The following is a 24,595-nucleotide window of genomic DNA, read 5'->3' on the forward strand; positions in this document are numbered from 1 at the left end:
TCCCTCAAGTGTCCCAGAAAGGCGTCTGGGAGTCTGACTTCCCCAGCCAGCTATTGTCCTGGCCACACGGCCCCACGCCAGCCGGTTGCGCCCCAGCCCCCGCCCGGCCCCGCCCCGCCCCGCCCCGCCCCAGGGAGGACCAAGCAGTCGGCTAGGAGTCTGCCTGCTCAGCCTCGCTCTTTCCCTCCCTCTCCCTCCCTGCCTGCCTCCCTCCCCCGCCCGCCCCTGAGGCAGGGACCGTGCAAATCGAGGAGAGGGGGGACTGGCAGCCCGGATGGGGTCCAGCTTAAAGCCCTGGGCTCCCCACTGATGTCCCATCTAGGCTGGGTGTCCCCAACATCTTGGGACCTGGATCTGCGTGAGCCGGGGTGGTTCCCAGGCCAGGAGCATGCCTGTGGCAGACCCACACTACCCCCGTTTTGCATCTGGACCCCCCCCCCCTCGGATGCTCTGAGCCACCCTCCTCAACCCGGATCTAAAACCCGGGACACAGCTATCAGGCCAGCCTCTCTCTCTACCCCACCCCCTCTTTCTGGCGTCCATCCCCTCCCCAACACCACCTCTGCTGCTGCCTCTGGCTGTAGACCTGCACCTTTTCCCCATCCCCATCAGGCCCAGGGAGCGGGGTGAGCCTGGATGAGAGCCCCCCAGCCTGGGGCTCTCCCAGGCCATGGCCAGAGTGCTCCCAGAGAGGAGCCTTGGCCCCTGAGCATCTGCTAGAGGCTTGGCAGAGGCCCCGCGGGGACCGTGTCTTCTGAGGACAAAAGGCGGCGGCCAGCAGGCAGACGGGGCGGGGGAGGGGGGACCGGCAGCCAGGCGGGCAGACGGGTGGCAGGGGCCAGCGCTGGCCCCCCTCCCAGCTTGGCGGTGGCATGAAGATGGGGGTGGGAGTGTGTAGTGGGGGAAGCACCTGCCTGGACCCTCACCTGCCAGCTAGCTGGGCACCCCAATGCTATGTGCTGCCCCCCTGGTGTTCCCCAACACCCCCAATCCTGCCTGGTGCACCCCTTCGGTGCCTGCTTCCCCTGATGTCTGCGTTTTAGACCCGCCGGCTGCTATATCCACGCAACAGAAGCAGGAGTGCCACTGGCCGCCAGATCACTGAGGGTCCCACAATGTGGCCTGGGCAGTGTTTTATCGTGGGTGAGACAGCCTGAACCCCCTCCCTGGATTCCAACACAGCCCTGCTGCGAGAACCCAGGTAAGTAGTCAGCATCTCTCCACCAAGGATGGGAGGCCGAGACTTCTCATCTGTCTCCCCACATATATTTCAGAGTCTCCATCACTGCCGTGCTCTCTCTCTCTCCTTTTCTCTTTCTCTCTCTGTGTTACTTACTGTGTCCCCCACCCCCCATTCCCGCTTTACCACAAGGACTACTTGGGCACCCAAGCCTGGAGAGTCCTCCAGCCATCTCCATCTTCCCCAATCCAAATGTCCCATGAGAGAGGAACTGCCACCTGTTTCCCCACACCCCACACAGGGTCTGTTTTGATCATTATGGTCGCTTTGGGGTGAGAAGCTGTGTTAATATTCCCTAGTGTGCTGACTCTGGAAGGCATGCCTGGGAACCTTGCAGTGCTCTCCTCAATGCCTGCACCCCAGGCAGGCTCAGCCTCCTGCAGCTGCCTCTTCTCCCTCTCCCTCTCCCTCCTCCTCCACTCTTCTCCAGGTTCTTTGGCCTGCTTGCAGGGTGTATGTGCTTCTGTCTCTGTGTGTGAGCAGGCAGGTAGGTAGACAATGACAGAGAAGCTGATTCCAGCCCAGACCACCACCCACTCCTCTTTCCCTTCTCCCCACCCTCCCTGCTTTCCTTTCTTTCTACTTTCCCCTGTATCTCCCTACAGGTAGCACAGATTTGTGCTCGCTCCCCATTGAGGATATTGCTATGATTCTCAGCTAAAGGGAGGAAGCCACTGCTGGGAAAGTGAGGTGCGCGTGGAAGGCACTTTTAGGCCCTAGGCTGCTTGATGGCTCTGGGGAGGCCAGGACCATGCCACACAACCTGCAAGGGGCCACAGTGGGGGCCCCAGCCTCTATCTAAGGCTGTCTATCTCTGTTGCTGATGCCATGTTGTATCTGGGAACCTCAGGTCTTATGGCCTTGTGCACAGTGGCCAGCAGTCTTTATGTCTGGAGGAGTAGGAAAGCCTGATATGTGGAGAACATGGATTCTGGGACACTTCCCTCAAGTACCCCCTAACTTTAGTGAGTGTGCCACTTATTGGACCTCAGTTTTTCCATCTGTCAGAGAGACCGGTAACCCTCCTTTCATGGGTGTGTGGGGTGACTGAGTTGGTGCATGCAAATAAAGGAGGTGCATGGTAGTGGCCCTGAAACAACAACAAAGCTCACAGTCAATATTGCTGATTATTCATGATTAATATTGTTATTGATTATTTGGAGGAGGGACTGGTCCCTCTTTTCCAGGGTCTTGGCAGAGATCTAGGGAGGATAGCAGGTAGGCAAATGGGGGTTGGGGAGTGGAAGGGAGGCAGGAGGGGCTCAATGTTGTCACTCTTCCTTTGTAGGGGGTGATGAGTGGTGGCTATAGGCAGAGCCTCCCACCGCCACTCCACTCCAATCTCCTTTCCCTGCACTTGCCCCTGTGTGTGTGTGTGTGTGTGCACGCACACACACACACACACACACACACACAGGCTTGAACTCCCATGAGCTAGCAGAGGCCTGGCTTACAGCCTGCAGCATTCCTGGCCCTGGTGATGTAGGCATCTCTCTGTTGAGGGGAAACTTGGCAAGAGTTGGGCCTGTGGTCAGTGGTTGGCAGTGCCTGGAGACAAGGCTGAAGCTTCTGAGATCACAGGGCTTTTGGGTAGAGCTGGGGTGTGGCCCATGCAGCAGCCAGACCCTTGGGGGATGGGTCCCAGGGATTTGCTAACCTAGAGCCTGAACTGGGGCGGGGGGCAGTGGGGTCTGCTGGCTGGTTTCCGGATGTGGAGATGTGGTGAAACATTGAGTGAGGGGTGGGTGGCTGGAGGAAGGTCCTTAAGGCCAGGGGAGGAAGAGGGGAAAGTCTGAGACCAAGAAGACCCCATGGTGAGGGTAAGAAGGGGTGGGGCTTCTGGGTATAGAGTAGACTTTTCTGAAGAAGCATTTGATAAGGAAGGGAGAGAACCCAGCCTGTGGTTTGGATGCATCTGGGCCTAAGAATGGGTATATATGTGTAACTGTGAATGTGTGCAGTCTGTGAGTATTTGTGTCTGTCCATGGGCATTGTGGGTGTGTATGAATCTGTGTGTGAGCCAGACCACACGATGGTGTGTGCAAGTGTGTGAGTGTCTGGGTAGGCTTGTGTGTGTGTACAGTGGAGTAGGTATGACTTTGCATGTCTGACTGTGTAAGCAAATGGGCATGTTTGATTCTGAGACTGAGTGAAACTGTGTTTCTGTGAGCCAACAGGCCTGTTGAATGTCTAGTTGTATATGTGTGTGATATCCATTTGTCTTTGAGTGTATATGTCTGATTATATGCATATAAGTATGAGGGTTTCAGAATGCTGGGGTATGCACGCCCAGTTAGGTGAATGCCTAGCTTTATCTGCGTAAGTTCTGTGTGCCTATGTGTGCACATGAGTGTAGGATTATCTGAATGGTGTGTTTGGGAGTGTCAGGGTGTGTGTGTGTGTGTCCATGCATATATGGGAGGGTATGTGTGTGTCAATATGCTTCTGTGTGGGTGTGTCTGTCATATATGCGGATGAGTATGGCCTGTGTGTTAATGTCCGTGTGGATTGTCCAGCATTTTGAATTGTGTGTATGCCTGAGTACATATTATCTATAGATGGACCTACAGGTCCACGTCTAATTAGGGAAATGTTAGTGTAGATGATCACCCTTATATAAAGAGAACTAATTGTGTGTGGGGGGGAGTGTGTGAACACACATTTTGTGCATGAAAACATATTTTGTGGGTGTGCCCATGTGTACACATTTGATTATGTATACGGGTATGGCTGTAGAGGGGGGTCTATGCCTGTGTATATATGCACAAGAGGCTGTGTGCATAAGTGAAAGAATGCATTTATATACATGTCTGATTGTGTTTGTGTGAGTGCAAGTCTGGTTGTGGTATGCATGAGTGAATACATTTCAAAATATTTAGTGTGCATAACTCAGTATGTGTTTTGTTTGAATTTCTGAGCTCAAGTGTGAATGTGTGAGTATGGACATGCCTGTGAGTGACCATGAGTGTATATGTGTGTGTGTATGCTAGGATGTGTGAACATCTGGCTGTGTATGCATTTGAGTGAACATGTCTTTATATTTGTCCATGTGTTCATGCACATCTGAGTGTGTGTGTGTGTGTGTGTGTGTGTGAATATGCCTGCCTATATTTGTCTGAGTGTACAGGTGTGTGAATGTACCAGTTTGTGTAGTTCTAATTATTTGTATATGCATGTTTATATTTATTCTGGAGCATATGTTGTAGAAAAGTGTGAGTGAATGTATATGCATGCCATATGTATGTTTGTGTGTGTGGATGCCTTTGCATGTGTATGTGATAAGTGTTATCAATTCTTCCTATGAAGACGTACAAGTATCTGAGAATATTTGAGCATTCTTCCATGTGTGCATGTGTGTGTCCAAGTCTATCTGAGAATGTGGGTATAAATGGATCTTTGTTTGCATAGCTTCTTATATGAGTATGAACATATGTGAACATACATAGTGTGCATTCTCATTATGATTGTGTGAGTGTGTTTTGTCAGTAAATTAGTGTCTCCGTGTCTGGTTGTGTGTGCATATAAGAATGAGTGATGTGCATATCTATGTGCATATGAATATGCTTATAGGCATGCATGCCCAGTTGTGTATAAACGTCTACCTGTGCTTCAATGTCTGTATGTGAATACATCATCTCATTGACAAGCATGTACCCATCTGGGTGTTTATGTATGTGGGCACACCCACACGTGAGCATGTGTGAAAATGCTTATGTGGTCATGTCTGGGAATGTGTGTGTCTACATTTGGGAGCTCACCTCTCTGTGTCATATTTGTTCATTGTCTCATTGGGTGTGATGTAGAGTCTGCCTGTCTGTGGACATGTGGAAATATACCTGTATGTATACCTGTGTTTGTGAGTGAATGTATGTCATTTGTGGGCATTATGTCACATGTATGTATGCCTGTGTTTGAGAGTAAATGGATGTGCACATGTGGGACCAAGTGCAGGTGAATGTGCATTGCTATGAGTGTGTTGATATGTAGGGATAAGTGTAGGCATTTATGCTTGTGCCTGTCTGACGGTATATGTGTGTGAGTGAGAGAGATTTGGCCTTGGGCTTATGCAGATAGCCCTAATCCCTGAGGAAGTGATAAAGGAGGGTACTTATGAGTCTGTGTGATGCTATGTGTACTGCATATACTGATGTGCATGTCTAAGAGTCAGTGGCACCCTGCTAGACCATATCTGGCTCTGTGTAGACATCCTACAGGATGGCAAGCTATAACACCTGAGCAATACATGACCCTTTTCTGGGACCTCCCTGGCCTCAACCATGTGCTGGGCTTTTGCAGGGCAGTGAGGGAGGGGGTGTCTCAGGATAATTCTTGTCATCATTCACACTCAAGAAGTAGGGACCAATCATCACTGATGTCCTCCTAGGCAAGGGGGCCTGTGACCTTAGAAATGGATTTCTTGAAACACAAAGACCTCCCTTCCCATCCCCCCCCCCATTGAGAGGCCAGGACAAAATGGCATTGTATAGTGTCTAAGGTTGGTAAATGGTTTTCACAGAGAGCACCCAAATTATGCCATCCAGGCAGAAATCTAGATGTCAATATATATGTATAAGTAACGGTATATCTGGGCAGAGTGTGGGCTATGTGTGTGTATAGAAAGTGGTATATTTGGTAAAAGAATGAGAGAGAGGGAGAGGGAGAGAAAGGATCTGGGTTGCGTGTATGTAAGAGACAGTCTGGGTGTTTCTGGGTAAGATATGTATGTGAGACATTTGGCTGTATTTGGGAGGGGTGAGTGTGAATGTGGGAGTATGGAAATGGTACATTTGTGAGGTGCTATGAGAACATCAGCCTATTTGGGTGGAGGACGGTGTGAGTGAGAGTTTGGGTATGGTTGGGTGGGAATATGTGTGAAGATGTGTGTTTTCGAGGAGTATGTGGGTATGGGTGTATCTGGATGGTGCAAGAGAGAGTGGTGTAGTGTCTGGATAGTGTATGTGTTATATAGTGTAGATGTATCTGTGTTGTGTTAAGAGAGAGTATGGGTGTTTCTGGGTAGAGTGTGCATGAGGGAGTATGACTGTAATGATGAGGTGGGAGCATTTAAGTATGGGTAAATCTGGATGGTGTGTAAGTGGGTGAGCATATAAGTCTATTAGGCAATGGAAATGTATGATAGAATGTATCTAGATGGTGTGTGTGTGTAAAAGAGAATTTGGGCACACCTGGGTGATTATGGGGGTATATGTGAGTGTGTATATAATTGGAGTATCTATGGATGGTACGTGGGTGTGTATGTGGATGAGATGTGTGTGTAATGTGTGTGAGAGATTATAGGTGTATGTGCATCGTGTGTGTGGAGTGTGAGTATTCTAGATGATGGTGATTAAGAGAGGGGGACAGTCTAGATTTTGTGTATGTGTAAAAGAGAGTGCAGGAGTTTCTGAGTTTGGTTAGGCTTGTGACAGCATGGATATATCTGGTGGGAGGAATGTGTAGGTGTATTTGGATGGTTGTAAGTGGGATTTGCTAGGTTGGAGGGTGTGAGTGGATGTATCTGGATGTCATGTGTGTGAGGTGTGGATATACCTGGATGGCATGTGAGAGAGAGTGTAATGGTATGTGTGGGCTGTGTGTGAGACAGTGTTGTATGGGTATAGTTTGGGTAGAGTGTGTTTGAATATGAATGTATCTAAATGGTGGGTGGGTGAAAGCACAGGTGTATTTGGGTGGTGGAATGTGTAATAAACTATATCTGGATGGTGTGTTGTAAGAGCTTTTGGTGGTGTATCTGGGTGTGTATGTACTTGGATATGTGTGTGAGTGTGTTTATAACTGGATGGGGTGTGTGAGAGAGTTTGGGGGACATTTCTGGGTGGAAAGTGTGTGTTCAGAATACGAGTGTATCTGAGTGGCATGGAGGGGATGAGAGCATGGATATATCTGGGATGCGTCTGGGGAAATATAAATGGAAGGCATGTGTTAGAATTGGATATATCGGGATCCCTGGGTGGCGCAGCGGTTTGGCGCCTGCCTTTGGCCCAGGGCGCGATCCCGGAGACCCGGGATCGAATCCCACATCGGGCTCCCGGTGCATGGAGCCTGCTTCTCCCTCTGCCTGTGTCTCTGCTTCTCTCTCTCTCTGTGTGTGACTATCATAAATAAATTTAAAAAAAAATTAAAAAAAAAAGAATTGGATATATCTGAGTGGGATGTGTGTGTGTTAATGGAAATGTATCTAGAGGGTAGTGAATTGTATCTAGTTGATGTGTGTGTGTATCAGCGGTCCATTTGGAATGAATCTAGATAGTGTATATAAGTTTTAGAGAGTAGACGTGTCTTGTCTGGGTTGGGCTGTGTGAGTGGTTCTGTGTTTGGGGTATGTGAGTGTGTGAGCGAGAGAAAATATGAGTATATATGGATAGGATTTGTGTGTTAACAGGTGTCTCTGGATAATGTGTAGGTATCTGTGTGTGTGAATATACTTGGTTGGGAATTTGTGAGTGTGCTCTGTGTAGGTGTCTTTGAATGGTGTGTGTGTCATGGTACCATGTGTGAGATTGTAAGTGCACCTGGGTCAAATATGAAGGCTCTAGGTTAGGGATGTCTGTGGGTTTGAGTATACCTAATATTGCATATAAGAGTGTGAGTGTAACTGGGTGTAGTGAATGTGGTTGTATTTGTATTAGAGATGTGTGTGTATGAGGATAGTGTGTTCAGATGGGATGTATGTGAGAGTGTGGCTGTATCAGTATTGGGTATGTATGAAAGTGGGTGTGTCTTAATGATGTATAAGAAGGATAATGTGCACCTATCTGGGTGTGAGTGTGGGTGTATCTAAGTAAGAAGCTTCTCTGGCTGGTGTATGAGAGACAGATAGTGTAGATCTGGGTAGTGTGTGAAAGCGAGTATATAGGTCAATCTGTGTGGGGTGTGTGAGTGTATCTGGGTGAGGGTGTGTGCATGTGAGTATATCTGGATAGTGTGTGTGAGAGAGTGTTTGGGTGTATTTGAGTGGGGAATGTTTCTGAGAATGTGGGTGTATCTGCATGTGAGTGTGGATTCATCCAGATGGTGCGTAGGTGGTATATCTTGGGTGTTTTGTGTGTTTGATAGTGTGGGTGTATCTAGGTGGGGTGTGTGATTGTGGGTGTGTGTAGGAATGTGTATATCTTTCCTAGGGCATATATGCCTCTGCTAGAGTGTCTGTAAATGTGACCATATCCATGTTTGTGTATGTGCTTACATGTGTGTGGCTATTGGTATCCAAGTATGTTGGTACATGGCTTATGTGTACATGGGTTTATGCTAGAATGGTGTGTATTTGTGTGTGTGTGTGTGTGTGTGTGTGTGAGAGAGAGAGAGAGAGAGAGAGAGAGAGAGAGAGAGGTGTGTTTCTCCATGTGAGTAAGTTCAGTGGGCAAGCTGTCTGGAGCCAGGCTTTGGGTTTGCATCCTAGTTCTGCCATTTATTAGCTGTGGGGCTTTGGGCAAGTCAGCTTCTTACTTGTAAGAAATTAAGCCAGTTTCTTACTTGTAAAGTAAGGGTAGTAATAGTATGTATCTCATAGGGTGAAGATCAGATAAGTTAATATTTGAAAAGTGCTTAGGACAGTGCCTGGCACATAATAACTCCTCTGTGCCATATCAAGTGTTACCTAGTACTACAATTATTGCATGTGCCTGGTGTATAAGTAATAGTATGTGTCCATCTTCAAGTGCAACGGAATAGTTTCTATGTGCATATTTGCCACATCTGTATCCATGTGTATGTGTAAGAAAGTGAGCAGATTCTGTGTATATGTGTTATTGTATATAAAACTGGCTTTATACTTATATGTATCCCAGTGTGTGTATAAACCCATGAGTGTATGAGAAAGGAAGTGTGTGTCTAGGAGGTCAATGGAGGGGGTTTGGCCATGCATGTGTATTTCCCAGTGTACACCTGGGTGTATGAATGTACACATCTGTATCTATGGTGATGTGTGTCCCTGTGAGTGCAGATGTTACCTGTGTGCTGGTATGCTGCACATAGGGGTGCACATGTGTGTGTGTGTGTGTTGTACACGTGCACACACACATCACTGTGTTTTTATCTGAATATGTAAATAGGTTTGTAGTAGTCAGGCTGAAACAGTATACATGTGAATTTCTGTTGAGTCTATACACATAAGAAGGTTAGTATCCAGGTTTATATATGATGGTGTGTGTGTATAAAGGATTTGTGCTTATATGGCCATGTATCAGGATGTATGTTTTTGTGTTGTGTAAGTGAATGCATAGGTGTGAATGGGTGTGTGCATCTAAGGGTTTGTGTCTGTGTATAAGCATTGGTGGCTATGTGGCTATGTATATGTGAGTCTGCATTGCTCTATATTTGCCTGCCTGCCTCTGCGTGTATAGCAGTGAACCTGAGCGATATGCCAATAAGTGTGAGCATGTCTGTACTATGTGTATAATGTTTGTGTACCAGGGCAAAGTTTGTATAAAAGACTGGATTTTAATCTCTTAATATAAGAGCCTGGGGTGGAGGAAGGACTGGATCTACAGGATGTGAATCGACTTACCCTGTGCCTGAATGTCAGTTCTTATGTCTATGCATGCATGATTGTATGTGAAAGCATGTAGGTCCATACAATTTGGTTATTTTTCTTAAGAGAGAGAGAGAGAGCACGCAAGGGGGGACAGAAAGAGACAAAATCTTAAGCAGGTTCCACGCCCAGCTTGGACCCCAGTGGGACTTGGTCTTATGACCCTGAGATCATGACCTGAGCCGAAATCAAGAGTTAGATGCTTAACTGACTGAGACACCCAGGCACCCCAGGTCCATATGATTTGGTATGTATGTGTCTGCATGTGTCCATGTGTACGGGGAGTTTTTCTCTGCCTAGGCCCCTATATTTCTATTTAAGGATGGTTATCTGTGTGTGTGCATGTGTGTGCGTGTTTTGTATATCTTTGCATGATTTGCTGGTAGGTGGGTGCCTACACACATGCCTAACTTTCTGTGTAGAAGAGGAGATGTGTGTGTGTGTGTGTGTGTACATATACGCATATACCTGATTGTGCTTATAAGCTGGCGTAAGTCTGGATGTGAGTGCAAATTTGAATCTCAATGTACATGTGTGCTTGTATGCATATATCTGTCCATGTGTGCTAGTGTGTTTATGCAATGTGACTAGATGTGAATGTCTTAGGGCATTCCCAACTTGGCACATGGAAAAGGTGAAATATCTATATAGCACATTAGAGTAAACTGAAGAAGATTTAGGGGTACTAGGGTGAAAAGAAATTCCTTACATTTTCTTTATTTTTATTTATTTATTTGAGAGACAGAAAGCGAAAGAGAGCACGAGCAGGGAGGAGAGGGAGAAGCAGGCTCCCTGAGAGCAAGGAGCCTGATGCGGGGCTTGATCCCAGGACCCTGAAATCATGACCTGAGCTGAAGACAGATGCTTAACTGACTGAGTCACCCAGGTGCCCCATATTTTCTTTATATTATATGAATTATGATGAGAAATACAAAAATGCAAAGTTTGAGGGGAGTTACTAAATACTGAATTTGTATACAACTTTCAAGTGAAATCTTTTCAGGATTTTTTTCATAGCACAGTTAAAGTCACTTCTGGAAACATAACTTTTATTCACACTCATGCAAATTTGTAGTGGTCAACATTCATGCCCACTTCTGAGCCTTCAGTTGTGACTGCCTTAATTTATTTTATGGTAATTTGACTCATTTATGAACATTTCCATCATGACTTGGTAATGTAGTTTGTGCTGGGCATAGATCTTCTACATCAAGTTACTGTGTTTCTTGGTAAAAATTCAAACAGAACAAATGAAAAAAATAACCGTTAGTACTTTTGACACAGATATAAGCTTATATTGTGACCTGCTACTTCTTGATCTTGGAAAGCCTGGTGTTGAAGGTAAGATTTAGTCCATGGTGGTCGTGCAGGCACAGTTAGCCCTAATGTCCTCAGTAATTAGCTTGAATGTATGAAACATAGCTGCATGATTCTGCAGGTTAGCAAAGCTCACCTGAAAAGCATTAGCTTTGAGGACATTGGGTGCCATTTTGGTTTCTCTGAAGCTTTCACACCGTACCAACCTTTCTTAAGAAACACAACAGCTAACTGCTTATTAGTCCCTCTCTCTTTCACCTCCCTTTCATAACTCACTTGTTTCTACCATGGCCAGGTAGATACCCAGGTTTGTTTTTTTTTTAAGATTTTATTTATTTATTCATGAGCTACACAGAGAGAGGCAGAGACATAGGCAGAGGGAGAAGCAAGCTCCCCGTGGGGAGCCCGATGCGAGACTCAATCCCAGGACCCCGGAATCACAACCTGAGCCAAAGGCAGACACTCAACCACTGAGCCACCCAGGTGCCCCAAGACCCAGGTTTTATACTCGAAATAGCTAATGATCTCTGCTCTCTCTTAGTGGTCACCATCAACAGGAAACTTATTGCATGAGTGGGTGGCAGCAAATGGTCAAAGATTTTTTTGTTTTGTTTTAGTAGTTAAAACTCCTTTCTCTACAATAATCAGAACTTGGATAATTGATGAAACCTTTGTCCTAAGTAGACACAGACAAATAAGTCTTTTTTTTAGTATTCAACTTAAAAACACCAACTAAATATCGCCCAGGGAATCATATATAACCTCGCTTCTAAGTTTTAATTTTGCTTTGAATCCATAAACCTTGACAGTATACATTCATATATTTTTGACTGTCTTAAAATTTTTTTTTTAGATTTTATTAATTTATTCATGAGAGACACAGAGAGGCAGAGACAGGCGGAGGGAGAAGCAGACTCCCTGCGCTAAGCCTGATGCGGGACTCATTCAAGGACCATGGGATCACAACTTGAGCCAAAGGCAGGTGCTCAACCACTGAGCCACCCAGATGCCCCAGGTGTCTTAAAAATTTTTTGTTATAACTTTATTCATATGCTCAAAGAGCCATTTGTTGAAAGGAGTAAGCATCAAATCTGCAAATGCGAATCTTTCACAAAAAATGCTGAAAATTTTCTTTTAGCTCATAAATCTTTTACAAAATCCTTAAACACTTGGGTTTAAAACAGTAGAGAAAAGTGTACTGACCCCAAAGCTTCGCAGAAATCCAACACACCGGTGGGTGGTAGCTCGGATTTAATCAAATTCACTTAGCATCATTTATTGTGGAAATTAGACCTACAGGCAAACTTTTATACATGAATGCTCCTTAGTGCATGAATCTCGGCATTTTCAGAACAAATTCCAGAATGTAAACTTCATGCCATCTCAACAGCAGCAGCAGTGCATGGACTAATACAGAGTTTCCATGATATTAGAAAATATTCATGTATCACTTTGAATATTTCAACCTTAGTTTATTTTGGTGCTTCTTGCATTTCTCTTCAGGCTTTCTTACTATGAACCGAGCACTTCCTTACTATGAGCTGAGCACAATTAATCAACATCTAGAGGGATCCCTGGGTGGCGCAGCAGTTTGGCACCTGCCTTTGGCCCAGGGCGTGATCCTGGAGACCCGGGATCGAATCCCACGTCGGGCTCCCGGTGTATGGAGCCTGCTTCTCCCTCTGCCTGTGTCTCTGCCTCTCTCTCTCTCTCTCTCTGTGACTATCATAAATAAATAAATAAAAATTTATTTAAAAAAATCAACATCTAGAGATGCATCAATATAAAATGAAAACCCTTTTGATTCAATAATCTTCTTAGTGACATTTCAGTGTCCTTTGACCCGTCATCACTGTGTCTCCTAGTAGCAATAATTGAGTGATCCCTTTCTTATTCTTTTTACTCCATTGGTCCCAAATATGATATGGACAATTTCCTGGCAGACTGCTAGAATGTTCCTGGCAGAACGTTGAGATTCTACTGGGAGGGACATCTTAGCTTTACTTGTGAATCATGCAACCCTGTCACTAGTTGGTTGAGCTCCATCTAAGAATGTTCTAACCTGAATAAAAAAGAAAAAAGAATACTCTAAGCCATCTCATAAAAGAGCCAGGTTTCTTAATTTGCATTTTGAGATGCCTTTTTTTAATTTTTAAAAAAATTTTTAGGGGATCCCTGGGTGGCTCAGTGGTTTAGCGCCTGCCTTAGGCCCAGGGCGTGATCCTGGAGTCCTGGGATCAAGTCCCACATCGGGCTCCCTGCATGGAGCCTGCTTCTCCCTCTGCCTGTGTCTCTGCCTCTCTCTCTCTCTCAGTCTGTGTCTCTCATTAATAAATAAATAAAATATTTTTAAAAATTTTAAGATTTAATTTATTTATCTGAGAGAGAGCACACAAGCAGCGGGGAGGGGCAATGGGAAAGGGAGAAGCAGACTCCCTGCTGAGCAGGGAGCTGGATGCAGGGCTCTATCCCAGGACCCTGGGACCATGACCCTGGTGGAAGGCAGACAGATGCTTAACCCACTGAGCCACCCAGGTACCCCTTTGAGATGCTTTTAAAAGTCCAAATATTTCTCTTTGTGAGAGTGTTTGTTTCATGAACAGTTGATCAACATAGCCTACTGGGAAATGAAGTTTCTTTTGATAACTTTTCCACACAAATTGGACATTTAGGGTGAGGATGAGAGGGCTTATTTGGCAACTGAATCCAAATTTGGGACAATCCTCATTAAATTGCTTAAATTAGGGACAGCCTGGATTATTTTGGAAGGGAATATGTCTTATGAGTCTCTGAGTCTCCTGATTTTCCAGCTTTAATCAAAAAGCCCATTTTGATGGGAAAAGAAATATCTTAAAAATTCATTCATACAGGGAATATAAAAAATAGTGAAAGGGATTATAGGGGAAAGGAGAGAAAATGAGTGGGAAATATCAGAGAGGGTGACACAACATGAGAGACTCCTAACTCTGGGAAACGAACAAGGGGTAGTGGAAGGGGAGGTGGGCAGGGTGATGGGGTGACTGGGTGATGGGCACTGAGGGAGGCACTTGATGGGATGAGCACTGGGTGTCACACTATATATTGGCAAATCGAACTCCAATTAAAAAAATATACAAAAAATTTTAAATCTACTTGAATGTGAAGTATTGAAGGGGGCCAGCAGATCTTCAAAAACTGATTTAAAAAAAAAAACAAATTTGAGGTCTTCTGCATTCTTAAGAGAGTAGTGCTCTGGAAGCAAAGCCTTAAAGGCCTATCTTTCCTGGGACGCCTGGGTGGCTCAGTGGTGCCTGCCTTTGGTCCAAGGGCGTGATCCTGGGGTTCCAGGATCGAGTCCCACATTGGGCTCCCTGAGTGTAGCCTGCTTCTCCCTCTACTTGTGTCTCTGCCTCTCTCTGTGTGTCTCTCATGAATAAATAAACAAATTTTTTTAAAAAAAGGCCTAGCTTTCCCTTTAATGAATCAATTCAATTACAGTCAGGTTTTATTCTTTTACTGATGAATATTTTTACCTAAAAACAAAAGGTAATAATTAATTATGAAATAAATTATGAAATCCCACCAAGAATCAGATTTGGCTAATTTTTAACATTAAAAGCCAGTCACAAAAAAAATAAAATAAATAAAAGCCAGTCACAAAGCAAATCAGCAAATAAACCAAGAAATAATAAAAATTATATTGTAACATTTTTAAGAGTCCTTTCAGAAATACTGTGAAATACTTATAGATGAATGATATAATAGATATGCTTCAGAATACTTGGAAAGTGGGGGAAGTAAGTGAGGTTATAGGCAAAACAAGACCATAAGGGTTGATCATTGGTGAATCTGGGCGATGAGTGCACTGAAGTTTATTACTGGATTCTTTACAGTTTATACTTTTTTATATCTGAAATGTTTTAGAAGGAAAAAAAGTTTTTTCTAAAGAAGCAGAAATCAAGGCAATTAAATTAAATTAGGGCACCTTGGTGGCTCAGTGGTCGAGCGTCTGCCTTTGGCTCAGGGCATGATCCTGGAGCCCCAGGATCGAGTTCCACATCGGGCTCCCTGCATGGAGCCTTCTTCTCCCTCTGCCTATGTCGCTGCCTCTCTCTGTGTGTGTCTCTCATGAATAAATAAAATCTTACAAAAATAAAAATAAAAATAAATAATAATAGACGATCTGGGATGTTTCAATAGAAAGTGATCCAAGCATTTACAATCTCCCTTTGACCCCCTAGAATCTTTCTTGGTCTGACTCCCTGCTATGGTATGTGCCCACCAGCCAAGCAACTCTGCTGTTTCCACCTGTGCCTGAAGGAATTGGCTGGTATGTGCACATATGTGGGTTTGTCTCTGGGTGTATACCTGTTTCAGGGTGTGTATATCAAGTAATGTGAGCAAGTTTGTGTATGTACACGTGTCTGTGCAATAGTATGTTTGTATACATGGGAAGTTTTTCTCCTTGTGGTTGGTTGTGTTATATATTGCATGTTTTCTCTTTGTGTCTGTTGGAGCTGGTATACTTTCCTGTATAAGTGAGTGTGTGCATGAATGGGTATCTGTGTGTACATGTGCCAGAATGTATATGTCTGTTTTGGCAAGTATGGCTAATGTATGTGAAAGAGTTTGGATCACTTGGCCTCTGTGTGTTAGAGTACATCATGTGTGCATATGTGAGCAGCTATTTGCTTGTCTGTTTTTTTCTCCATGCAGATATATTTGTGGATATCTGAGGAGGATTCTGTCTGTGTGTACATACATGTGTGTGTTTGTGTGTATGCATGTGGCAGAGTTCAAATGCATGTGAGTATGGTGGTATATGTAAGTGACTTTGAGTGTTAATTTGTGTAACAGTGTATGTGATGATATAGGTGTGCCACTGTGTACGTGCCTGTGTCTGACTATGTGAGATTTGAAAAATCGAGTAATTGTATATATGAATCTATGTGTGAGTAGGTTTGAGTATGTGTATCTGTCAGGATTTGAGTGTTCATCCGTGTGTGTGTGCATGTGTGTGTTAGGGGGGTTAGAATTGTGGGTTTATGAGCCATTGCACATAGGTGTGTCTGAGTGTGTCTGTGTATATGAGCAATTCCCATCCCTCTCATACCTAACACCCTCTTTTATGTAACATATTTTGTAACACCCCTTTACTATACGGAAATGAAGTTCTTAGGTAATATAGTCTCTCTGCACACATAATTTCAAAAGAAAATCCTTATAGTACTTCATGCAATCTGCATGTTATATTAATTCTAAAATAAATAAATAAATGGAAAGTGATTTATAAGGAAGTAATTTGTATTTTGATATGTGAATGTGTTAGACATGGAAATCCCCAGGAAATTCAATAAGATAGTTAGAGGCTTGTAACATCTTATGAGTAAATGTGGGTTTGGAAGGGGAAAAATCAGAAGCTACCCCTTGCTCAAAGTGCAGGAAAATGACAGGCAGAAGCCTAAGGGTGAGATTTTCCAAAATAGTTAACTCAAAAAAAGTGCTCCCCCAAACAAAGTGCAGTCTTCTCTGGACTTACTTGTCAGCTGTATTCCTGGGTAATGCAGGGTATATTGAACTAGGGGGAAATTTGTATTTATATGCGAAATAGACTTATTATTCAAGGTTCAGTTCATTACTAGGCCAAAGTACTACGGATTCAAGACATGTGTTGGCTGTGTGGGACTGCCCCACACCTCATTGGATGGCCAGCATCCTTGCCCTGGACCCCTTCGCGTTAGAAGGACATCCTATGCGCTCCATTGTGGCACCCCAAACTGCTCCTACAACTTTCCGAAATGTCCCCTAGGGGGCAGTAACGCCTTTGTTGAAGACAATGCACTGTTCAGACCGAATGCTGTGCCTGCAGAAGGCCCCCTAGACCAAGTACATGCTTGCAAGGCGATGTCCCTGTGAGTGAGCTGGTTACTGTTCATAGGTCTCCACAGCAGTAGCCTAGGTGTCTGTGACCGTCTGCCTATCTTTCTGAGGGGGTCTGGGCACGAGCAGGTGTGTATATGTTGTGTGCATGCGCTCACAGTTTTAGACCAGGCCATGGCCGCCCGTGTGCTTAAAAGAACTTTCTCCTCCCTTCTAGAGCTACCCCAGCTTTCCAGGCAACATCAGGATTTTGTTCGTTTGCTGCTATTGTTTTGTGTTGTTTTGTTTCATTTTAGTGTCTGGTTTTGTTTTCACCGAAGCTCGGGGCTATGAATTATCCACCTTCTTGATCTTAGTGTGTTTCTCTGTGTCTCCCACTCTCTCCATCTTTATTTCTGCTTCTCCCTGTCTCTATCTCTCCCTCTGTTCCAACCCGTCTCTATATATCTCTATATTGTTCTCCTTTCTTTCCTGGCATTATCCCTCTCCTTGTCTCTCTCTCCCTCCCTCCTTCCTTCTCTCTTGTGCTCTGTTTCTCTGTGTGTCTCTGTCTCTTTTTCTCACTCTTCTTCCCTTTTCTGTCTCTATTTCTATCTCTTCCTGTTTGTGGGTAAGGCCTGCTCTCCTTTCTCTGTTTATTTCCCCCCTATGTCTCTGTCTCTCTCTCTCTCACAAACCTCTTTTCTCGAACACTGTGTATCTCTCTGATTCTCTTTTATATCCAATCTCTCTCTGTCTGTAATGCTTTCCCCCTTCTTCTCCTCAAGGCTAAGGTGTGTGTGTGTGTGTGTGTGTGTGTGTGTGTGTGTGTGTGTGTACACATTTACACATACCCAGCTGTCAGCTGGTGCAGTTCTGTGGGAGCTATCAGGCCTTGAGGACCTAAAAAGGGCGTCTACCAACCCCAGTTCTCCCAAGCCCCTGCCCTGGCACCTTCTCATGGTCTATTGGCATTGCATTTGAGACTTCGGAGTGTCATCAAAAAAGCTTGGCCCCAGATGGCTGTGGCAGGCCAGGCTGGATTGAGCTGGGAAACAGTATTGAGGGGTGACTTTTTTTTTTCCTGGGAGGGAGAGGGTAGAAAGGCTCCACTCAGCCCTTTGTCCTTCAACCTCAAGGCCATCTCAGCCCCAACAGTAGTTCTGAGCTTCTCCAGCTTCCCTCTGGGACCTACAATGTTACATTATCACACTCCCCTCCCCTGCCTCCAGCTCACACACAACAGGAAGGCTTTGCCTGTGTTCTCCCACTCCTTTACTTCCTAGGCTGCTTTTTCAGCAAATCCTCCTTGGATGCCTCCAGGCCTCCTTCCCTGAGCCACCAGCCCATTTAGTCCCTCAACCAATTGTTTTGACAGCTTTTGTCCAAGGGCCTACTATGCGTTGCGCACTGCTCCTCTAGAGGACAATGTCTGAATCTATAATCCCTGCCCTTGTGGAGCTTTCATTCAAATAGGGAGAGGCAGACAATAAACTGAATTTTAAGTAAATTATATAGTGCATTAGAAGAAATAAATTTTATGAAGAAAAATAAAGCAGGGTAAGGGACACAGAGTGTCCCTTATTTCTCACCTGAATTACTGCAGGAGCCTCCTGTGTAGTTTTCCCTACTTCCACCTTTGCCCCACCTGGCCTGTGCTCCTCACAGCAAGGGGGATCCTTTTCAATCCTGGGTCATATCACATCTCACCTCTGCCCCCGTGGCTCTCATCTCACTCAGAGTAAAAGTCACAATCCTTACCGTGGCCTACGTGATCTGGCCTCACCACCTTTCTGACCTCACCTCCCACCACTTTATGATCACTCATTCCGTTGCATGCATAGTGGCCTCCTTGCCTTCCCCAAATACACCACATGTGCTCCCACCTCAGGGCCTTTGCACTGGTTGTTCCCTCTGCCTGGACTTCTCTTCCCTCCAGTATCCACATGGCTCACTCTCACCACCTTTAAGACTTTGCTTAGATGACACCTCCTCCATGAAGCCTTCCCTGTCCATTTCATCTAAAAGTATACCTCCCCCACCCCTAGCACTTCATAGCCTCTTTCCCTCATTTACTTTTCTTTTTATTTTTATTATTTTAAAGACTTTATTTATTTATTCATGAGAAACACAGAGAGAGAGGAAGAGACACAGGCAGAGGGAGAAGCAGGCTCCATGCAAGGAGCCCGACGTGGGACTCCATCCCGGGTCTCCAGGATCATGCCCTGGGCCGAAGGTGGCGCTAAACCGCTGAGCCACCTGGGCTGCCCTACTTTTCTTTTTAGAAGCTTATCATCATCTGACCTACTGTACCTCACCTGTATATATTCTTTATTATCTAGAATATCAGCTCCATAAGGGCCAGGATCCTTTTCTATCTGGTTCACAGCTGTGTCCCCAACACCTGGCACACAGTAGCTGCTCAATAAATCATTTTTCAATGAATGAGTGCACACAAGCATACACATATTCATGGTACTCCCTGCCCCATTCAACATACAAACCAAAGTCCTTGTCATGGCCCAGCCCTTATACAGTCTGGCTCCAGACATCTCTGTGATTTCACTTTCTACCACTGTTTTTGTGCCTAGCCTTTTCCACCACACTAGTCTTCCTACTCTTTCCTGAGCATCCTAAGCACACTGCAGATCATAAATAATAATAATAATATAAAAACCTATTTAACCTATTTAGTGGCCAGCATTAATGAAAACAAATCATGAAATAGAATAGAACTAATGGGGTACATCACACATAAGATCAGTGCTGTTTTGTGAAACTTTTGGTTCAGTTATGTGTGCATGCATGTGTATATGTATGGGGTTGTGATGTAAAATGTATGGCTTACTATGGGCAGAAATCAAAATGGTCTGAAGAACATAACCTTGGGGCTTTGCAAAGGGGGAGAAGAGCTGCACCAACATCCCCACCACACAGACCTACCAATGGAGGAAACAGGTAACAGAGGACATCCAGAGAGGTGAAGTACCCTCCTTCACCCAGCAAGGAAAGGGTAGGAGAGCAATGGGCCAGGGGCAGGGCATGACACCAGCCGGGGAGTAAGTGCAGAGGCCACTAACACTGCCCTTTCTGTTTCTTCCTCACCTTTCCTTTCCATCTGTTTCTCACTGTTTCTTTTTCTTGTGTTTCTCTCTCTCTCCATCTCTATCTCCGTATTCCCTCTCCCTCTTTCCCTGTCTCTCTGGTTCCATTTCTTCTTATCTCTTCTCACGCTCATCCTCCCATTTCCATCTCAATTTGTATCCATTTATATCTTTGTCACCGTTTTCTCTTTGTTCTCTCCTTTCTCATGCTGTGCCTCTGTCTGTGTTTTTGTCTCTGGCTCTCTCCTGCCTTCATCTCTCTATCTCTCTGTGTCTGTGTCTCCCTCATTATCCCCATTTACAGGTGCAGCCAAGCAGGACAACTGATGGAGTCCCCCAGGGCCCATCGAATAATACTGGACTGGCTGATCCCGTAGGGTTGGGAGCAGTCCCCGCCCCTCAGTATGGCCAACACTACTGGAGAGCCCGAAGAGGTGAGCGGCGCACTGTCCCCACCATCGGCATCAGCTTACGTGAAACTGGTGCTGCTAGGACTGATCATGTGCGTAAGCCTGGCAGGCAATGCCATCCTGTCCCTGCTGGTGCTCAAGGAGCGTGCCCTGCACAAGGCTCCTTATTACTTTCTACTGGACCTGTGCCTGGCTGACGGCATACGATCTGCTGTCTGCTTCCCCTTTGTGCTGGCTTCTGTGCGCCATGGCTCCTCATGGACCTTCAGTGCACTCAGCTGCAAGATTGTCGCCTTTATGGCCGTGCTCTTTTGCTTCCATGCGGCCTTCATGCTATTCTGCATCAGTGTCACCCGCTACATGGCCATCGCCCACCACCGCTTCTACGCCAAGCGCATGACACTCTGGACATGCGCAGCTGTCATCTGCATGGCCTGGACCCTGTCTGTGGCCATGGCCTTCCCACCCGTCTTTGATGTGGGCACCTACAAGTTTATCCGTGAGGAGGACCAGTGCATCTTTGAGCATCGCTACTTCAAGGCCAATGACACGCTGGGCTTCATGCTTATGTTGGCTGTGCTCATGGCAGCCACACATGCTGTCTATGGCAAGCTCCTCCTCTTCGAGTATCGTCACCGCAAGATGAAGCCAGTGCAGATGGTGCCAGCCATCAGCCAGAACTGGACATTCCATGGCCCTGGGGCCACCGGCCAGGCTGCTGCCAACTGGATCGCTGGCTTTGGCCGTGGGCCCATGCCACCAACCCTGCTGGGTATTAGGCAGAATGGGCACGCAGCCAGCCGACGGCTCCTGGGCATGGACGAGGTCAAGGGTGAAAAGCAGCTGGGCCGTATGTTCTACGCAATCACACTGCTCTTCTTGCTCCTCTGGTCACCATACATTGTGGCCTGCTACTGGCGAGTGTTTGTGAAAGCCTGTGCCGTGCCCCACCGTTACCTGGCAATCGCTGTTTGGATGAGTTTCGCCCAGGCTGCTGTCAACCCGATCGTCTGCTTCCTGCTCAACAAGGACCTCAAGAAGTGCCTGAGGACTCACGCCCCCTGCTGGGGCACAGGAGGTGCCCCGGCCCCCAGAGAACCCTACTGTGTCATGTGAAGCAAGCTGGTAGGCAGACAGGCAGGGAGAAGGTCATGGCTACCGTGATGGGGCCAGCAGTAAGGGAAGGGTGGGCCCCACACAGGAGCCTTTCTTTCTGAGCTCCAGCCCTAGCCCCTCGAACCACCTGGAATCTAGGCACCTTTGCCAACACCTCCCCAGGGTTGGAGCCTGGAGTAGGAGACTGGGAAAGAGGTGTTTCTAATTCTGTGGGGCCTGTCTTCCCCTGCCTCCTTCTCCACTTCTACAATCTCTCTCCTTTCTTATCTCTCTCTCTCTCTTTCTCTCTCTCTCTCTCTCTCTTTCTTCCTCTTTCTCTCAGAAGTGACAATTCAGAAAAAGAAAACAAGACTGAAAATGCAGGTTTTTCTACTAACAGCTGAGGAGACAGGCTTTCTTGCTTTAATGTCTCTCCTTCTGACATTGTCCAGAAGGCGGAAATTTGTCCTGTAAAATAGACTTCCAGAGCTCTTATTGCCCCCTCTGCTCCCATGTACCCTCCCCTCCTGGGTCCTTTAGCAAGGCCTGGATGTTTAGGGAGAAATTCATCTGCTTACAACAGGGACCAAAGGGGGTGCTGGGTCCCCAGGGAGCAGAGATGTTTAATTGCTATGTTGTGTGCAATGTTGTTTTAAGCTAACCCTGGTCCCAAGCCTGGTTTCTTCTCCCTTACTACCATGTCCAGACCTCCTAAATGTTTCTTGAGCAGCTGTTCAAGAAGCCAGAAGCGGAGGGAGAAGGACCCCTAGGATGGGCCCAGGCTAGGACCTGGGATGTGAGCTGCACGCCTCAAGCTGAAGAGACCCAAGCTTGGCTGCATTCTTTCGAGCTGCCTCCTGGATCCCCAGCCCCCAACTCCTCTTCCTGAGGATGGAAATCCACTCCAGCCCCACTAGGGCTGATGTGGGTGCCATACAGGCAGGAGCATTCCCCCAGGGAAGTGTAGGGAGAAAGCCAAACTCCCCAGAGTAACTGGATCCCAGTGCCTGGGGTCAGAGCAGAACTCAACCCCAGAATTGTCTCCTGGGTTCACACTATTCTACGGAAGATGAAAAGTTAGGGGGTGGCCTTGGTGTAACACATAGTGGTATAAGCTCCAAGGCACTGTGGACTTGAGTCCATTCCTATCTGACCTCTTTTTGTCCCCTTCAAGCCTCAGGGGCCTCAAGCCCCTCTCGGTAGCCCTTGGCCTCCTGGGCCCTCAGCCCACAACTTCCTTCCCTTGAGCAGCCTTCTCCCCCTTCCTCCCTCCACCCAAAGTGGAGCAGACTGCAGCCAGATTCTCCAGGTGGGAGAGCCCAAGCCTCCCTTCCAGGGCAGAGTCCACTCTGGGCTTACATCACTGCCAGTTCTTATGGACTGGTGAGCTAAGCTGGCATTCCTTTGCCTGGCCTTGCCCAGATTCTTTGTCCCCCTATCATTTCCTGGGGGAGTGGGAGATCTGTATTTATCTACGCCCTTTCCCTTCCTGATAGAAGCTGTTGTCCTAAGCTCCCTCCCCATCCCCAAGACAGCCCCAGAACTGGGGAAGCCTTGACCCAAGAGGAATGGGGAGGGCACTATAGGCAGGAGAGACGTTAATGAGCCTGGCTGTGGGGTGGCCCTGGAAAGGCAGGCCAGAGTGGCTGAGAGGCTGGGGTGAGGGTACCTGTTCTCTCAGTGATAGTGATGGGAGTGCCTTTCCCAGGGAGTGGGGTGGGGGGACCACAGGTGGGGGAGTAGATAGGGTACATTCTGGAGGGTTTTCCTCCATTTCTTTTTTCTAACTGCCTGGATTCACCATTGGATTTTGTAAATGGAAAACTGACAAGAACAATGCTATATTGGATGTTTTCTCTTTCTGACTCTGTGTGTGTGTGTGTGTGTGTGTGTGTGTGTGTGTGTCCTGTTTGCATGACCGCATGTGGGGAGGTATGATTGAATGGGACTGTTTCTGTGTGACTTTGTGTGGGAAGGCACCACTGCCTGGTGCACACATGTGAGCAAATGTCTGTATGTGGAGACGTATAGCACATACACACACACACACACGTATGTACCTAATTAAAAGAAGACAAAGGAAAGTATGTGCCTGCAGTAGGAAGTAGAGTGGTCAGAGCATAGAATTTTTAAAATGTACGTATGTATGCAGCAAGAGGGTGGGCTTCCATCTCGTAAAATCTTCCTCCTGTGGCCCAGGCTCTGAACACGGGGGACAGGATACTTGAGAACCCCACCTCTTCCCAAAGCCTGGAGCCCCCAGGTACCATTCCAACTTCTGTATCAATCTCCTCTCCAAAACGCACACAAGGTGTTCCTAAAAGTGAACCACTTTGGAGAATGGAGACTGGGATTTGGGGATCACAGTTGAGGGGGAACTAATGAGGTTAGAAAATGCCCCCTACAAAGTAATGGCTTCTGGAGGGGCTATTCAGTCTGGGATGAGAGCCCTTCTGAAGAGGGCTCCCACTGTATACAGCTGGAACTTCGGTATAAGCTTTGACTAAATTCGGAGGAGGCATGTTACAGGGTGGGGGAAAGCCAAGCCGGGGAGTCTACCCAGCTAGCTTGCTCCCTGGGCACTCACTTTACTATTTATTTACCTATTCTCTCAGGTGCACAGAATTGAGTTGACCATACTCCTCAGTTCTTGGCACACTACATCATCGTTGGTCCATGCGAGTCCCCTTTATTCTTTGTTTTGTTTCATACCCTCCATCACCCATCCCTGATCCAATCCCGTCTCCCACATAGGCACTCACTCTCGTGTATTTAATGTATGTCCTTCCAATTCACCGTTCATGTGTTTATTTGCATATCTGTGTATCTGTGAAAAATATATGGTATTGTTATGTGTTTTAATTTACATAAACAGTATTGTACTATAAATCTTGTTGTTTCTTTTTTCACTCAACATTGTTTTTGAGAGATCCAGCCTTGTTGCTGCACGTAGATCTAATTCATTCTAGTGGTCCATCTTCTACATATATCACATTTTTCTTATCCATTCCCCTGGTGATGGGTCTCTAAGCTGCCTCCA

General features: G+C 46.3%; 1 protein-coding gene across 3 annotated transcripts; it reads left to right on the forward strand.

The window, feature by feature from the left end:
• The first annotated feature begins 783 nt into the window (after nucleotides 1-783).
• Nucleotides 784-24,444, forward strand: GPR173 (G protein-coupled receptor 173). 3 transcript variants are annotated; one of them, XM_072743552.1, is made up of 4 exons: nucleotides 788-1,201; nucleotides 10,531-10,677; nucleotides 15,329-15,417; nucleotides 20,355-24,444. In XM_072743552.1, the coding sequence occupies exon 4, from the start codon at nucleotides 20,455-20,457 to the stop codon at nucleotides 21,574-21,576; it is 1,122 nt and encodes a 373-aa protein (XP_072599653.1). In that variant the 5' UTR covers nucleotides 788-1,201; nucleotides 10,531-10,677; nucleotides 15,329-15,417; nucleotides 20,355-20,454; the 3' UTR covers nucleotides 21,577-24,444. The 3 variants fall into 3 exon arrangements, with proteins under 3 accessions (XP_025844978.1, XP_072599653.1, XP_025844977.1); XM_025989192.2 differs by lacking the exon at nucleotides 10,531-10,677 and having other exon boundaries at nucleotides 811-1,201; XM_025989193.2 differs by lacking the exons at nucleotides 10,531-10,677; nucleotides 15,329-15,417 and having other exon boundaries at nucleotides 784-1,201.
• Nucleotides 24,445-24,595: the final 151 nt, after the last annotated feature.

Source organism: Vulpes vulpes, chromosome X (genome assembly GCF_048418805.1).
Source record: "Vulpes vulpes isolate BD-2025 chromosome X, VulVul3, whole genome shotgun sequence".
NCBI classification, from domain to species: Eukaryota; Metazoa; Chordata; class Mammalia; order Carnivora; family Canidae; genus Vulpes; species Vulpes vulpes.